We start from the raw sequence: 18216 nt of genomic DNA, 5'->3' as shown, positions 1-18216 counted from the left end.
ATTTGTTAAATTTCGGTTTGAAGTTTTAATCTGTCACTTTCCGCGTACTTGACAAGGATTCTCATTAATCTTGCCGATGACTCCAGGTTGGCAGTGGCCCATTCCTCGAGCATATGTGGGTCCGGGTTATCATAACTCGGGGCTAATGTAATTCGAAGACCCCTAGGGACCCGCCCAACCTCCAGGTATCTCGTGAGGGATTTGTTCTCCCACCACTTAGCCTGCTCCTTCTTTGAAAGTTTTTCTAGTTTGCGGAAAGTGTCTCTGATAGTTGGATTCGTATTTATCCCATCCGGCTGTTGGACGGGTGATGAATCTCCCCCTGCCGGACTCTCGAATACTGACTCCGCAGCCTGCTCCCTGTTCCGCAACACAGCGGCGGACATTGCGTCATGTGGCTAGTCGATGTCAGGCACTTTTAACTGAGAAGCTAAACCAGCGGGGAGCGCTGTTATAGATCAACGCACACCCCGCACGGCACACTCTCCACTGCGATTATTGCTGCTGTCTTACCCGGAAACGGGCTGCCAAACACCACGGTTCTCCTCCGGTGTCGATGGCTCCACTCTTCCTCCGCAGACGTGTGCTTGTCTCGCAGGGGCGTACACAGCTTCCTCCTACCGGAGTATCGAAAAACGGTTCCGGGTCACAGAACCACTTCTTCCTGCCGTGTCACCGCCCAGATGGAGAGGGATCTCGCATGTAACCAGGAAGCTTCCAGTCACCAATACGTCCAAAAGGTCGTTGTAGTTCACTCTGCCTCCCACGCAGAACAACAAAAAGAGCGAGACCACAAGATAAGTGCAGTTTCTCAGTGCAATTTATTTCGTGCCAAAGTTACAGCCTGCAATTCCGCCATGACACGTTTCACCTCGAGAGAGGCTTGTTCACATAGCGTGTCATGAACACAAACGAGGGTATTTAAAGTGCAAATGTGTAATTGATTTCAGATGTGCAAATTGCGTTTTTTTCAAGTCATGAACAGTGAAGACATACTGTGTTCCATCAAACAAGAATAAAGGGCATAGTGCCCAAAGGGTTCCAATGTGCATAATTGCAAAGGTAGAGTATAACCATCATTATTTTAAAATTTATATAAATGGATAAATAAATTTCATTTCATATATATACACATGGTTAAAAAAATTATATTAAACCATAAATAAATTTCATTTCATATATGTACACATGGTTAAAAATCATTCAACCATAGTAATTAAATTCATTGATTATACTTCATATATATACACAAAATTTGGTTAGTATATATAACACATATAGTTTCAGGAACCCTCATTTATCACTTGTAAAGACACATGGCTTCACTCAAAAAAGATAGTTGTGCCCCTATATATATATATATAATGTGTGTGGTATTATCTCCCACCTTTACCTGACTCCACTTGTTTGTATATAAAGATATGACCTTTAATAAGGTCGGCATGCAGTCCTAAATTTATCCCTTCTCACCCCCCCCCCCTTCCTAGACAAACTGTGTAGACTAATGAATGCCTTCTTGAAGTAACTATAAATCTAGCTTTTGGGGTCACACTTAAGACCTTCTTGTGAATGGAATGAAGAATTGATCTACCCCCGATTCTGGGACAATACTGCTGGTAAAGTAGTGGGTAAAAGGGCATCTTGGGGTTTTTGTCCCATAACTTAGGTTGAACTTCTCTGTTTGATTTCAGTCCCAGGCCACAAATAATTAGGAAACTTATCAGAAGCCTCAATATTAGCATACAACCAGTTACTAAGCTAGAATGTTTATTGGAAAGCATAAGCTCAGAAGCATTGTCCTATAAACATTGCACATCTTGCTTATCACTATTTCTGAAAATTAACATTTAGCTTTTGAATGCTGTCTGTATTGTTATCTTGCAAAACTTTGCTAGAATCCGCTGCTGGGTGATTGTGATGTTTCCTTATTTAAAGGTGTATAATTTCTCTATTGCGCTTTTGGTAAGAGATTGTTGTCCCTAACGTTTTTATCAAAATGTAGGATCAGAATTGCTCTGAAAAGAGCTGCTGTTAACCTCTGGAAAAGCACTTTGATTCTATTGAAGAGAGAGTGTTTAAAAAAATAGATACGATTTCAGTATCGCGGTTCTATGAAAACTGAGTTCTGGCTAAAACACTATTGCTGCGGGTTCTTGTTCATCTTCGTCACCAAAAGTGCTGCCACTTATGATAACACCTCCTCCTTCCAGGGATAATACTGGACTCCCACTCACCATTGTTTACATATTCAGATCTTCAGATATCTACAACCACACTACAGAAAATCCAAAGGCATGCTGACATCCCATCTACATCACGAGAGACTCCTCACTAAAGTCAAAGAAAGGTACACTTCTCATACCTCTAGCACCATTGATGGTCTCAGCCATTGACCAGATAGAGACCTTCCAAGATGCTTGCTTGTGGAGTCAGAGTGGGATAACTAAACTTAATATTCTCTGCTCCTTGGACTAAGATAGACCAAGCCTCTTCTGCTGGTTGAAGACCACCTTGACCAAGCGGTTGCCATTATTTGATGCCCGTGACCTCAAAATCTGATCCATCGTGTATGCTTGCGGGATAAAGTGCTCACGACATGTCCGAGACATGCTTCTGCTCCAAACACCGCCACCACTTCTTATAATAGGAAAAGGCAAAAGTGTATGTGACATGTGGTGTGAATAGTGTGGAAAATAGCTATACCTTAATGTTCAGGACACTGTGCAATTCCACTAAAAGTCTTGAAAAGTTAACCTTCAAGATCTACAGAAAGAAATTCAACAGCTACCACAAAAACCAGTGGTAGAGCCTGTTTCATTGTCCCTAAAAGGAAACATTAACTTATTCTCCAGCAGGGGCTGTTATGTCATTGTATTGCAGGATGCATTTTCACATGCGCAGTAGGAAGTTTGAATTATTCATACAGAGTCCTTCAGTACTTCCAAATATAGGGTACATGCACCTTCATGAAATGCATGAGAGTGGTAGCAGTACATCCCATAAAAAGTAATCTACTTTCTACCCTCAATGCTGTTGGTTGATAAAAGACTTTATCCCAGCTGAAGGGGTCAGCAAGTGTTTCAGACTCCAGCATCTCTCCTTCAAGTTCCACTTTCTGCAAAAGGGTTGTTATCTCAAATCAAACTTCTGAACCTTAAGACAGTGCATCTAGCTCTGAAATCTTTTGCCACCACTTAGACAAGTGTGATGCAGACAGAAAATGCTAGAATAATGTTTTACTTGAACATTACGGGAGGCACAAAATCAAGAATTCTTGATCACCGTAACAGCCCAAGTAATCTGCCACTGGTGGTTTTTAGGATGGAATCTGATTAGCATTATTTTCCTGTGCATTCCAATATGTAGGTGGTAATGTTCCATCATGCCACTCTTATGTCTTTTATATTCTGCATGTCGTCATGCCATATGCTGCTGCTGGACCACAGAGTAATGTGGTTCTAAATTGGGGACTGCCTTCTCACCCTGGCTGCTTGACTTTGTAAATAGATTGAGACTACGCTTAGTTGTGTTTTTTATTTTTTATTTTATGCTCAGTATTGTGAACCATATCACGTCAGAGAACTGTGCTTTAGGCATTACAGTAGCAGACCTGCAAAATGTATGCAGTGTGGTTGTATCATCGTTTTCAGTAGGTTTGTGAAATTGCAAGAAGTATACAATGTGTTCTTAGTGCCAGTAATGCATTTATCTGTTAATTGATTTGCGTGGACCTATTAGCATGTATATAAACCCCTAGAAAGATTAGCATTACACAACAAATGTTGCCCCTTCCCTGGCCTGCTTTCTAGCTACCAGATACCTCTTCAGTTAACCTGCTTCAGCAACAGCAGCCCTCTAGACCTAGTGTGGACCCTAGGACATTTGTGCCATGTTCGGTTAAAAATATAACTTTAAAGGTCATCCTGCACTTGTGTATTGCCTGTTGGAAAAAAAAGAAAATTATGTGATTGCAACAAGTTCGTAGTCAATGCTTATCTGGTATGTCAGTACCTATATTGTTTATTGGAAATTTAGCCAAACACAGATATGCCTCCTATTTTAAAAAATATATATATATATCAAGTGAAATTGTTTGTTTTTAAAGTTGACATGGGTGATAAGAAGGCTTGTGTATTTGTTCCTCTTCATTACTAGGTGAAGCAGTGAACCAAAGCAACATACCTTCTCAGCAGAACCGTTTCCCAGATTATCTAGAGGCCCTACCAGGCACTAACGTGGATCTTGGGACTCTAGAAGGAGAAGCCATGAATGTCGAGGGAGAAGAACTAATGCCCAGCCTGCAGGAGGCTTTGAGTTCTGACATTCTGAATGACATGGAATCTGTGCTGGCAGCTACCAAACTAGATAAAGAGAGCTTTCTCACATGGTTATAGGGGATGCTTTTGAAACATCTGTGAAGGATCTAAAAATGAGACATCTCTGTACCTGAAGTGAAAAACAAGCCTTTCTTAGAGACTTTTGACTTCTCTTCAGGAAAGATAAACATTCAGCAAGATTCTTTCAGCCAAAATATTTGCCCTTCCCTGGCCACTGCTGCTTTGTATTGTTTTGCTGACCTCTTTCACAGTTGAGAGCCCGAAGAATCAACCTTTGTTTAATGTGTTTCATTTGCCGACGCAAGTATTTGTAAAATGGGAAAAAGTGACCGAATGGGAAATAAGTTCAATGTTCTCTATTTTTATTTTGTGGATATGATTTTAGCCATTTTTGATTGTATTTTAAACATCTGCATGTTCACTCCTCTCCAGCCTGTGAAAAAAAGGGTGTACATTACATGATGGTATGGCAATCCAAAAATGACGCAAGTGATGAAAAACTCATTGCTGATTTGGGAGATGCCGCAAACAAGGACTACAGGCTCTAGGCATGTTTTTAAATACTCCCAGTTTCTTTATAACCGGCAAAGTGCTTTTGGTCGTCAAATATTTTTATGATTGTGATTAAAGTTTTTCTTATATATCACTTTTATCATATACAAAATAGTGTTTTTTTATCATGTTAAATATGGTGTCCGATAAAAGCGAGCTATTGTGTAAGTGGTGGGAGAGGTAGTGTGCCCGCACCTGGTTTGGTACTAACAGGTCAAATGATGGGGCCGCTGGGGTAAAAGACTGGTTTTGAGTTGCCTTATTCTGCTAGACACTCCACTGCACGTATGTTAAGGTGATAGCTTGTTAGTATAATCAAGGTCAGGTGATTTTCGTCAAAGTGTAGTTCAGGAACTTAGGTAGTTTGTTTGATAGTGAAATCACAATGCGTGCATTTCAGTCTTATTTAAATGTCTGTTTTTATATATGTCAGCTATAACTTGAAGGTAGTTTTCTTTTTCAGTAATTCCCTTCATACATATATATATATTTTTATGGTATTGGATTATATTTTTCTGATAAAATAGCCAGTGTTGTCTTTTCTTCTTTGGTTGTTTTTGATAAAGACACGTGTAATAGTGGTCTGGAGGAATTTGACTGGTGAGGGTTATAAGGTGGTCACGTTTTTGCGTATGTTTTCTGAAAGGCATTAGTAAACAGCGGTTAAGGAGTGGTTTTAAAAAAAAAACATTTTAAGATGAAAGCAACAATCTGAACATGTGGAGGAATAAAAGGTGGTCTTCTCCTCTTCTATGTAATGGAGTTAAAACAATTGTTTTGAACTAAAACATATTTTACAACACTACGGCTCACTTGTGTAATGAAAAGTAAGTACAGTTTATAGAGAAGATTGCAGGGAAAAGTGTTAGTGGGCGTTGCGATTAGGCAATGGTATGTACATAATTAGTAGATTGTAGTTGGATGAAAGATGAATAAATGACTGTACTCATTATTTTTTACAGAAATACATGTTATGCTTTGTTTTTCCTGCAAGCATTGTCACTGTTTCCAAAGAGTATTTTTTAAAGGAACAAAATGAGCATGATCAACTTTTTTAGTATAAGCTATGAAGTATTTTTCTATGAAATTGAACACTAAACTGCTTATACATTAATTGGTAGAATTGGTGTAGGTACTGACACAAACTGGGAGTTCTTGAATTGCTCAAACATTAAAACTTTGATATATTTTAATAAAAATCAAACTTCGAGAGATTTCTCATTTTGATGTTTCAGTGAAACATGGAAAACTTGTTCTGCTGGAACTTTGTGTATTTATGAAAAACAGTTTCGTTTTGCATCGTTTGAAAAGCTAAATGAATACATCAAATTATAATCCAGTGGTAAAGAAATGTATTTTGAATCAAAAATAACATTTTGCTATTCCGTGCTATGTTTTCTTTGAATTGATATGACACTAATGGAAAGAAGTCTGATTATTTTATTACGGAGTAGAAAGCAGGTCTGCCACTCTAATCCCACAGTAAAATATTGAAATCTGTAACTGATTGAATGATAAACCTGAGATATTTACAGCATGATGTAGGTCTTAGATTATTAAAACATTCATCCTTTGCTTTCCCTATGTGTTTGTTATTGGTTATAAAAAAGCATATATGTGATTCACTGACAGCAAACTGTAATGTCACAGAATTTATGCTTTATCCATTTAAACTTGTTGAAATGGTTTATTCTTAATAGACCTACTCTTTTGAAGAAAATATTCATGTATGCTACTTTAATATTAAGTTAACATTGAGGTGGCAGAAAATGGCACAGATAGAAAATTTTACCAATAAGTGTTTGAACATGAACAATGCAAAAAAATCACTAAATGTAACACTAAAGGTTTTGCACGTTGAATGAAATTGTATCGTATTCTTTATTTGAAAGCATGTTTTTATACGATTAGTTTTGCCTAAAGTTAGGGTCAACTTCTCTCTGCTGTGTCTAGGACAAACTCATTTGTAAATGTTTTATTATAGAAAACCTTTTAATGCACACAATAAATACATGTAATATTATATGAAGTTGTTTAAATGAGCGCTTTTCTTAAATGTTATCAGCACACCTGTTTGCTAGTTATATTATGTGGTTTGTGTTGTTAATAAAGTTAAGTGTGCTTCCTTTGTTCTGAAAAACATAGCTTGCAAAAATGTTTAAAATGAACCGCAAACTCTAAACTTTTCCACATGTTACATAGTTGTTTTCATAAATTAACAAACATGTTTTAAACTACAGTGTTACCTAGTGAAGGATTTTCTTCCCTTGGGTATAATGTTTGTCACCCTTGACTTGCATTGGTAGATTATATATATTTCTGAGTATCTACAGGGCAGTTTTCGGATGCAGCAGCCTACTATGAATGATGTACATTTATTGTTCTTAACAGGTTATTTGTTTTATAGGTCCGTGTTCCTGCTCTCATCCTGTATGTCATAATGTGCTATTTTGCATTCTGCTCAATTTAGGTTTCCCATGAATAAGGAGCAGGACGGTGTGAGTGTCTTGCTATACAACCATAGTAATCACCACCCTTGTTTTCAGTTTGCTTTATTCCGGGTTTGACAAACTAATTTTGAACATGGAAAGGCCATCTTATGTCCTGTTATCTCTTAGAAGAGAACTCATCTTGCCTATCCAGTTTTCTTTGTCTAGTTATGTGCAACCCAGATAGAACCATCATCTGATTTACCTTAGTAGCAGTTGCAGCCTTCTACCAAATTGATGGAAATCTCCATCTCTCCTTCCCACCCTTGCTTCTCACCTCCACTGTCTTTGCAATAGTGACTAAAATCTCAATCTCAGAAATGCTAAAGACTGCAGCACCTCAAACAATTTCTGGTGTAGATAATAGACTTTCTCATTGACTGAAAGTGAGGCATTCAGGAAATATCTAGAATGTTTGGATAAAGACAACCTTTTTACTTAAATCTGTAAAATCAGACTTTGGAGAAGAGTGAACTTTTAACATAGTAGATGCTTTTGGCTTGAAAAAAATCCAGTATTTTTTACATTAATACAGAGCTCAAAGTGACGTACTAGATAAAGGGCATGGTGTATAGCAGCAAAAGAGTTACATACACAGCATTGAAAGCCTCACAGACAGTCATACAATGGAAGTGAAATGTACCTAAACGACTAGTCCTGGATATAGCTGCAAGAGTTCACTAGGGAATGTGTTCTCTATGTTTGTAGTAGTATTTAAAGAGCACAAACTAAGCTAGATAGTAGCAGAATGCTGTACAAGATAATGGTTCATCTGGTCAGATTGATCTGCTGCCCTCACCTTACCTGTATTTTATCATCTATATAAAAAAAAGCTGATGTAAGAAGGGAAATTTCGAAAACCAAGTTCATAAACTAAAGAACAAAAATAAATGGTGTCTTTACCAGGTTTGTCTCAGATTAGGTCTGAAATCTCAGGTAGAAGTAACTGTTATCCAGCATCTGATATAGGTAAAAACACACATCTGAAAGAAACAGTTAGTTATAGATTCCTCACCTTAGAATTACCCCCAGGCATCAGACTGGATCCGGAAAGATTTTCATCAGCAGTACACCTGTGCGTCGGAAGGTGACGTTGGTCAACTCTGCGTTCATCGTCGTGGTCGCCGGGATGAGTTTGGGGTAGCTACGTAGATGCCCCCCTCGCACGCTGGCGTCAATTCTTTCTGTTTCCGCGCCAGCAAGCGCAGATCCGGAGAGAGCGGTACCCTCAGTCCTTTTTTGACAGAGCTTGTTTCTTGACTTATGTTGACTTTGTTGTTTTTTGAGTCTATACGACTCCTGGTGCACATGGAATGCCCGGCATTTAGGCTTGCGGTTCCTGTAACCGACTGATGTCTGTGACGGATCCGCGCCGTGTCTGCCTCTACTGCCTGGTGCACGACCACGACCCCAAGTCGTGCTCTGACTGCTGGACCATGGCCCAAAGTCTTTGCGGGATCAGTCCCGAGAGCTACTTGAGGCCCCGCAGTCGGCTCTGTGTCGTTCGAGGTCCCGGTCGTGGAGGAGGTTGAGGGACCAATCATGAAGCCAACACTATTCTTCCTCTAAGTCTTCGCACTCTGGGTCAGGTAAGTTGAAGCACAAGAAGAAGTCGAAGAAGCATAGTCGCTCTTTGACATCTCCCTGTCTGTCTGTCAACGCGACGAGGGATGCGCGTGGAGCCGCTCCCGCGGCTCCTCCCGCGGCTCCCCACGCGGAGCCCTTAGGGTCTGCTCTGGGTTTTCCCCCCTTCCCGGGACTAGTAGCGACCCCTGCCCAACTTCGTCAGTTCTGTGAAGCGATGCAAGCCATCTTTGGGCAGCCCGTCTCCGCCGGGGCACCTCGGGCCCCGCGGACTCTGGTGGGGGCACTGGGCCTTGGGTGGCTTCAGCCTCTGGGCTGCAGGGTCCCCTTGGATCCAGACCTGGGTCTGGATCGGTGCCAGTCAACCTAGTTATGCCCCCCGGCGCTGATTCCACTGGCACCATGTCCACTACCAGCATTGGCTGAGTCCCCAGCCGACGTCGACCCCGACCTCCACTTCGAGGTAGACACGGAGCCGGACCGACGTTGACCAAGGAAGGTTCTTTTGTGTCCCTGTTCTACCCTGGCTCTTTTAGACCAGATTGGCAGCCAGAGGAGGGTGAGGAGGACTTGGAGCTGTCTGGGGACCCTTTAACCAACCAGTTGGTTTACGAAAAGGACTGGCTAGAGCACGGGTACTCTTAGTACTGCCTGCGGGCCGGCAGCGGCCCAGCAAGCCTTCCGTGGCGGCCCACGGACCATAAGACATCTTACCCGTGTTTAAAAAAAAAAATCCAAGAGTGTCTGCAAACACTGCCGGTTGTAGAGACACTCTGTGAGACTGCTGCTCTGTGGGACCGGGCGATTTGTTCCAGGAGGCCAGAGTGGGGCTGCAGGGGTGCTAAGAGGTGAACAAAGCCCCATTCACATGCAAATTGTCTTTTTAAAGACCTGAGAAGTGCTCGGGTGGGGCTGTGTGCGCTGGGGAAGCTGGCTGGGGAAGCTGTCTCAGCCTGGTGACACACAGGCAGGGTGAGATGACAGGAAGGTAGCAGGACAGAGGGAGGGAAAGGGAGACAAAGACATGGAGACTGAGAAAGGGAGACAGACAGAGGGAGGAGGGCGACAGAGGGAGGAGGGCGACAGAGGGAGGGCGACAGAGGGAGGGCGACAGAGGGAGGGAGACAGAGGGAGGGAGACAGAGGGAGGGAGACAGAGGGAGGGAGACAGAGGGAGGGAGACAGAGGGAGGGCGACAGAGGGAGGGCGACAGAGGGAGGGCGACAGAGGGAGGGCGACAGAGGGAGGGAGACGGAAGGGAGTGAGGGAGACGGAAGGGAGTGAGGGAGACGGAAGGGAGTGAGGGAGACGGAAGGGAGTGAGGGAGACGGAAGGGAGTGAGGGAGACGGAAGGGAGTGAGGGAGACTGAAGGGAGTGAGGGAGACGGAAGGGAGTGAGGGAGACGGAAGGGGAGTGAGGGAAAGAGGGAAGGGAAATGAGGGAGGGAAGGGGAGGGAGAGAGTGAGGGGAGGGAGAGTGAGGGGAGGGAGGGAGTGAGGGGAGGGAGGGAGGGAGTGAGGGAAGGGGAGGGAGTGAGGGGAGGGAGGGAGGGAGTGAGGGGGAGGGAGGGAGTGAGGGGGAGGGAGGGAGTGAGGGGGAGGGAGGGAGTGAGGGAAGGGGAGGGGAGGGAGGAAGAGAGTGAGGGAAGGGGAGGGAGGAAGAGAGTGAGGGAAGGGGAGGGAGGGAGTGAGTGAGGGAAGGGGAGGGAGGAAGAGAGTGAGGGAAGGGGAGGGAGGGAGAGAGTGAGGGAAGGGGAGGGAGGGAGAGAGTGAGGGAAGGGGAGGGAGGGAGAGAGTGAGGGAAGGGGAGAGAGTGAGGGAGAGTGAGTGAGGGAGAGTGAGTGAGGGAAGGAGGGAGGGAAGGAGGGAGGGAGAGAGTGAGGGGAGGGAGGGAGAGAGTGGGGGGAGGGAGGGAGAGAGTGAGGGGAGGGAGAGAGTGAGGTGAGTGAGGGAAGGGGAGGGAGGGAGAGAGTGAGGGGAGGGGAGGGTGAGAGAGGGAGGGGAGGGTGAGAGAGTGAGGGAAGGGGAGGGTGAGAGAGTGAGGGAAGGGGAGGGTGAGAGAGTGAGGGAAGGGGAGGGTGAGGGAAGGGGAGGGTGAGAGAGAGGGAAGGGGAGCGAGGGAAGGGTAGTGAGGGAAGGGGAGCAAGGGAAGGAACGGGAATGAGGGTAAGGTGAGGGGGGAAGGGAGGGAGGGAGGGATTATGATAGAGTGAGTGAGACAGAGGGAGGCAGAGAGGTGTGTGTATATGTATGTATGTATGTATTAAGGTTGCGACTCAATTCTTCTCTCCTCCACCGTGAGGAGAGCCCTGTTAAAATATTCATGGTGCCAAGGTCCGGCCCAAGAGAAACGCACCGCCCATCAGAGCGCCATTCACACCCGAAATTGGACCAACCTGCGGAACGTGTAAAACACAAAAGGGTGTGAGGTGCCCCCATAGACTGGACTATGGTCAGGGTCCCAGAAGATGTTGCAAAGGACATTTTCAAGGGTCTTTCCGGCAGGCATGGGAGGCGAAAATCGACATGCAAACACGCACTGAAGGCAACAGCCAACTACAAGACCCGGCATGCAGCAAATCCAAACAGCAGCTGAAACATGGTACCCAACAAGGGGTTAAAAACAGAAGTACCGGAACACTGAGGGTCTTGTGGTGAGCTGTTATGACCTGAACCTGCGGCGCCTCTTCTCGCTGACTAAGCTCACAGGAGTGAGCGAAATGCATTTGAGCTAAGAACAATGCCGCTTTTAAAAGAATAAATTAACACACTTCAAACCGGATTAAGGTTGCGACTCAATTCTTCTCTCCTCCACCGTGAGGAGAGCCCTGTTAAAAAAAATAATAAAAAAAAATATATATATATATATATATATATATATATATATATATATATATATATATATACATACACACACACACACGGTCTGGTAGCGCAGTGGATGAAGGCGTCCGCTGCAGGGACCTGTGTTCAACCTCATGGTCACAGTTTTTGTTGTTGCTCTAGCCCCGCCGCCTCCCCAACTGACCCTGCCCCCACCGGCGCGGCCGTCTGACACAAACCACACTGTAAATTTGGCCCTTGAGAGAAAGTTTATGGGTAGCCATGGGCTAGAGGAACTGGGGGACACCAGTGTTCTGGATACCTCACCAGACCATGGCATGTTGTTTTCTCCTACCATGGCTATGGAGGAGGTAGCATCATACACAGTGGTGTTGCGTAGGGCGGCGGAGGTTCTCCACCTCCGCTACCTATGGTGGCAGTCAAGACAAACCTCCTAACGTGTCCTTCAACCCACAGCTAGCCAGGCCCAACACAGGGGCTCCTATGGATAGGATGATTGCCCAACTCCACCGCCCATCCCCAGGCGACCCCACTTTCTTCTCCCAACACCCCACCCCTGAGAGGTTAGAGGTTCAAGCCTCCACTTCTAAAGATGCCTTCCCTACCACACCACCGGATAGGGAATTCAAAAAGCTGGACCAGTATCACCTCCCCAACTGGCGCACCATCACGTCGGACAGGTGGGCTTTGCAAATAGTACGAAGGGGCTACTCCCTCCCCTACGCGACTACCCCCCTCCATGCCATCTCAGTACCATCGCATGTCGGAGGATCTTGGCCAAGAGTGCCATCAAGCGTATTCCTGCCTCAGAAGTATTTCATGGTTGCTATTCCCACTACTTTCTGGTACCCAAGAAGGACAAAGGCCTGCGTCCTATCTTGGATCTCAGGAACATCAGCCGCTTCCTCCGGAAGGTGAAGTTCAAAATGTTGACTATCGCTCAGGTCTTCTCTGCCCTCGACCCTGGAGACTGGATGGTAGCGTTGGACTTGCAGGACGAATACTTTCACATCCTGCTGGCCCACCTGCGTTGCCTCGGTTCACAGTAGGCCACGAGCTCTTTCAGTTTACCATGCTCCCCTTTGGACTTACCTGCGCCCCTCGGGAGTTCACGAAAATGATGTAGGTGGTCGCAGCTCATCTGCGCAGATCAGGGGTTCCTGTCTTCCCCTATCTTGACGACTGGCTGTTGAAGGCGTGCTCGCTCCAGGCTGTCGTCTCCCACCTCCAGACTACGGCCAACCTCCTGCATTCGCTGGGGTTCTGAATCAACGTGCCGCAGTCGCACCTGACCCCCTCTCAGAAGCTCCTCTTCATCGGAGCGGTTCTGGATACGACACAGTTTTGGGTTTATCCTCCTGATCAGTGAGTCCGGGATATTCGGGCTATGATTCAGATTTTTCAGCCCCTATCCTGGATTCTGGTCGGGATGACCCAGAGGCTGCTGGGCCTCATGGCCTCCTGCATCCTGCTACTCGATCATGCCAGGTGGCATATGCGGGCTCTGTATTGGGACCTGAAGTTCCAGTGGGCGCAGCATCAGGGGAATCTGTCCGATTGAGTCCAGATATCGGAGGGCACTGCACAACAATTGCAGTGGTGGCTAACAAACCAGGATTGGGTCAACTCGAGATCCCTCTCCCTTCCTGAACCAGAATGCACAGTGGTGACAGACTCATCCCTTCTGGGATGGGGAGGCCACATGGGAGAGGAGGAGATCAGAGGCCACTGGTCTCAGGCGTCAGGGCTCAACATCAACCTTATGGAGCTTCAGGCAATCCATCTTGCACTCAAAGCATTCCTTCCCTCTGTGCAGGGAAGAGTAGTGCAGGTGTTCACGGACAACACCACCGCCATGTGGTATTGCAACAAACAAGGCGAGGTGGGGTCGTGGACACTGTCAGGAGGCTCTCTGCCTCTGGACATGGCTGGAACATCAGGGCATATCTCTGGTGGTTCAACACCTGGCAGGTTCACTGAACTCCAGAGCGGACAAACTCAGCCGCAGGTGCATGATGGATCACAAATGGCGTCTTCATTCTGAGGTGGTGCAATGTCTCTTTGAGCAGGTGGGAGAGCCTTGGTTAGATCTATTCGCCGGCAAAGAGAACGCGCAATCAATGTCAGCAATTTTTAGTGTTGGAATTTTCAAGGCGGCACTCGCTAGGCGACGCTTTTTGTCACTAGTGGAGTTGCGGTCTTCTATACGCCTTTCTGCCCAGAGTGCTGAAGAAGATCAAGCGTGACCAAGTCATTCTTGTCATTCAACCAAGTCATTCTCGTTGCTCCGCATTGGGCACAAAGAGTCTGGTATCCCGAGTTGCTCAACATGGCCATCGATCCTCTGATCCGACTGCCTCTTCTGCAGGATCTTCTGTCGCAGCAGCAGGTAACGGTCCTCCTCACGAACCTGTCCAGCCTCCACCTCCTTGTGTGGAGATTGAGCGGCAGCAGTTTTCGTTGTTTGATCTGCCTCTCGAAGTCTGTGATGTAATCTTGGCAGCCAGGCGTCCCTCCACTAAGACAGTATATGCCTGCAGATGGAAAAAAATTGTGGCATGGTGCACAGCAAAGGCTGTGGATCGCCTTTCTGCCCCTCTTTCTGTGGTTCTCATGTTCCTCCTTTCTTTGGCCGAGCAGGGCTCTGCTCTGGGCACTCTTAAGGGCTACCTCTCTTCCATTTAAGCCTTCCTTAGGTTCCCTTATCAGCCTTCTCTTTTCAAGATTCCTGTTGTAAATAGATTCCTTAAGGGCATTACTCATCTTTTTCCTCCTGTTCCCTTCGTAATGCCCCAGTGGAACTTGAATTTGGTTCTGATATATCTCATGTGCACTGCCTTTGAGCCACTGCATAACTGTCCTCTCAGACTTCTCACTTTGAAAACTGCCTTTCTGGTGGTCATCACCTCTGCACGCTGGGTAAGTGAGCTACAAGCTCTGTCTTCCAAGCCTCCCTTTCTGGCTGTCTATTTGGACAAGGTAGTCCTTAGAACTAGATCTTCCTTTCTTCCCAAGGTGGTTACTTCTTTTCACATTGGCCAAACCATCACTTTGCCCACCTTCTTTGCGCCTCTGCATCCTTGGAAAGAGGAAGAGAGACTTCACCGTCTGGATCCAAAACATGCACTTTCCTTCTACTTGGATCGCACCAAACAATTCTTGGTGGACGGCCAGCTCTTTGTTGGTTACATGGGCACTAAGAAAGGTCGGGCCGTGCACTAACAAACCATCTCCAGGTGGGTTGTTCTGTGCATCAAAGCCTGCTATTCTTTGGCTAAGTAAGAAGCCTCCAGTGGGGCTACATGCCCATTCCACCAGGGCGACTGCAGCGACTACTGCTTTGGGACGAGGAGTCCCCCTAAATGACATCTGTCAGGCAACTATGTGGGTATCGCTGCACACGTTCACCAAACACTACTGTCTGGACAGCCAAGTCAGGAGAGACTGCTTCTTTGGCCGTTCTGTTCTCCAGGACTTTGTGGTGGAAACTTAGCAGACCCACCTCCGGGGTTGGTATTTTTGCAGGGATTCTGCACATAAACAGAACTATGCTCAGTAAACCTGGACCTTGGTGTGTAGTGGTGTACCAGAACACCCACCTCGGATCCTAAAACCCCAATCCGACTAGTTATAGTGTCTCATTCATTCTCTGTACTACAGCGAAGCTACCAATAATTAGACATCCTATAACATGTCACTCTGTCCCTCTCCGGAATCGAGGGAGGAAGAACACTCTTTCATTCAAACACTCATACTTGTCCACAACGTGAGTAAATAGAGACAAAGTATAGTTTAAAATGTTTATTTTAACTAATGTGCTCTATAATGCAGTGCATGAGCCAATACTAGCAGCAAAATGCATAAGAATAATGTAATCTGCATGGTTACATTTCCATAAAGCACAAAAGGGGAAATCATATTATAATGATAGTGGAAACAGGGCTACAACGCCTTACCACCCTCCCCTTGTTCTAATCTAGTTTATTAAAATTATAGAAGACCTCTAGGCTTTGTCAGGGGGACCCCATACCTCCAAGTCTAGATGCAAGGAATCATATCTCAGGACAAGCACAGCTCTTCTTCGTTGAAATGAATCTCTCCAAGTGGCTTTTCATGCATGCAATGCCATATTAAAAGCACTCGACTTTCAGTAGTGCAGCTTTGTTCTATATTGCGTGGGACTGACCAGAGTGAATCAACAGCATACATTGTTTTTCGACCTTGAACATGCTGTCCAGGCGAGGAGTACAGTGTACAGCTAAATGTGTGATGGGCAGACAGTTCTCATGGAAAAATGCACCAGCAGGTTATTCACGAGAATAAAGCCATATAGTAATGCGTGCAAAAGCGGCAAAATGGCTTCCAAGCATATACAAACGAATGCTAATTTAGCAATATCTGCTGTTAATCCCATGACCTCACTACAGTATTGCTGGGGTATCTATTCTAAGGAAAGAAATCTATAACTAACTGCTTGTTTCAGATGAACACGTTTTGTTGGGTGAAACTTTCTGGATTCGCTATGCTGTGCATTATTCTGCGGTTTAGTAGTTGGGTCCGGAATTGTATTTTTTCTGGGGGGGGGGGGGGGTCGTACCCCAGGTGGGCGTTGACGTACCACCATGTGGTGTCCTCCCGTGATGTTGGTGTGCTTCCCCCGGAAGCTCCCACCTTTGGGCACCATCTTCAGATTCTTTTTTCCGCCGTTCGGTCTGGATCGTCACTGGGAGGTTCCAGAATTTTTTAAAAGAAGAGGAGAAAATACAGCAGGAAACTACCGAAAAATTGGAGAAAAAATCTTGCAATCAAGAGCACAGAGCCCGGACAACGAAGGAGAGGAAGACCGAAAACTTCGACGTCCAAAGGAGAATGCGCTTACAGGGGGCCCCCTAAGCGCTGAAATGGACAAAACACCTTTTAAATTCTGCTGTAATTGCCACCACAAGTACGCGCAGAAGGACCAGCATCCGGTTTGCAACCTCTGCCTGCCAATCGACCACGAAAGCAAGGATTGCAACGCCTGCTTGGCATTCACCCCGAAGACCTTCAGAGTAAGGAAAAGACAGAGGAGAGCCAACTACAACATGCAGAGCCAAGGACAAGCTCCGTCGCTCCGGGACTTGGGCCTCTTCAGTGGAGAAGAGGACAACATCGCCGAGGGACTTGAGGACTACAAGGTCGTAGAGACCGATATGAAGTCGACAAAGGAGGTAAGAGATGTCAACCCCTAAAACCCCGACGTACTCTCGAAAATCTGAGTCAAAGTCCTCGAAAGGAGCACTGGCGCCGAAGCAATCGACAGCCACAGCTGCATCCAAGGACAAACAGCCAGCGGATCCTTCGAAAAGGACTTCTAGCCGGCGAAAACCCAAGACAAACCTAGGTCGTCGAAGCACGTCCCTGAAAAGGCACGCTCGACCCCGAAGGAAAAAGAGCCGAAGGCAACTTCTACATCGAAGAGAGCCAGCAAAGCACTTGAAGCCAAAAAGGCCACCGAGATGGAGAGGAAGAAGAGAAGACTTGAGGCCCAAATTGACAGTATCCTCCAGAGAAAGAAGGATTTCGACAAACTGTTGAGCAGATACACCATTCCTTCGAAGCCCACGACGATTGTCGAAGTCGAAGTCGAAGTGGAGTTCGATGCCGAAGATCCACTGAAAACTCCGGAACCTGCAGATCAGCAGGATGAGGAAGGCATAGAGTACTACAAGGAAGAAGGCGAGGAAGACCAACAAACAAGTTTAGGATCGGCAACCTCAGTGGGGCAGGACCTCAACACCGAAAGCCCGGAGGAGGCAATAGAAACCCACCCTTCGAGGCCTTCGCCACCAGACGATATTGACATCTATAACATGGTCATCAGGAATGCGGCTGCAACATATGGGGTGAAACTAGAGGAAGGGAAACCAAAGGCTTGCTTCCTATTAGAGTCCCTGCTCCCCACTCAAACTATGACCCAATTTCTACCCATTCTCCCAAGTGTCCTGGACCAGGGCAGGGAAGCATTGAAGGAGCCATCGGCCTGCAGGTCTGTTATGTTATGTTAATAGTATCTTGTAGGAGCGCACGTACACCGTAAGGTTTCATGGTGCTGAGTCTAGTAAGTGCCGTGGCCTGCACAGGACTATAAATGGGCCTGTGTAAATAACCACGTTTTGAGCAGTCTTCTAAAATCTAGGAGTTTGTTGCAGGACCGAATCTCCAGAGGGAGGGAATTCCAAAGTCTAGGTGAAAGAGTCGCAAACCTGTGGCCTCCTTGGCGGTGAGTTTGAAAGAGATGGAGGTTAGAGGAGTGGAGGTTGCGGGAGGGGATGTACCTGGCCAGAAGCTTGCTGTTGAAATGGGGGCCATGGCCATGAATAGATTTAAAAATAATACAGGCCGTCTTGAAGGCGATTCGTTGGGAAATTG

The 18216-nt window shown here is 45.9% G+C and overlaps 1 protein-coding gene across 4 annotated transcripts in view; it reads left to right on the top strand.

Annotated features, from left to right (window-relative positions):
• Nucleotides 1-6912, top strand: part of YAP1 (Yes1 associated transcriptional regulator) — a 182273-nt gene extending 175361 nt beyond the window's left edge. For all 4 annotated transcript variants that reach the window (XM_086935277.1, XM_086935279.1, XM_086935281.1 and 1 more), the window contains one exon: nucleotides 4156-6912. In XM_086935277.1, the coding sequence (XP_086791403.1) occupies nucleotides 4156-4394 (239 nt within the window). In that variant the 3' untranslated portion in view covers nucleotides 4395-6912. The remainder of the gene's footprint in view (nucleotides 1-4155) is intronic.
• The last annotated feature ends 11304 nt before the right edge of the window (nucleotides 6913-18216 follow it).

Source organism: Lissotriton vulgaris, chromosome 8 (genome assembly GCF_964263255.1).
Source record: "Lissotriton vulgaris chromosome 8, aLisVul1.2, whole genome shotgun sequence".
Taxonomy (NCBI): domain Eukaryota; kingdom Metazoa; phylum Chordata; class Amphibia; order Caudata; family Salamandridae; genus Lissotriton; species Lissotriton vulgaris.
This window is presented reverse-complemented; position numbering and strand designations above follow the sequence as displayed.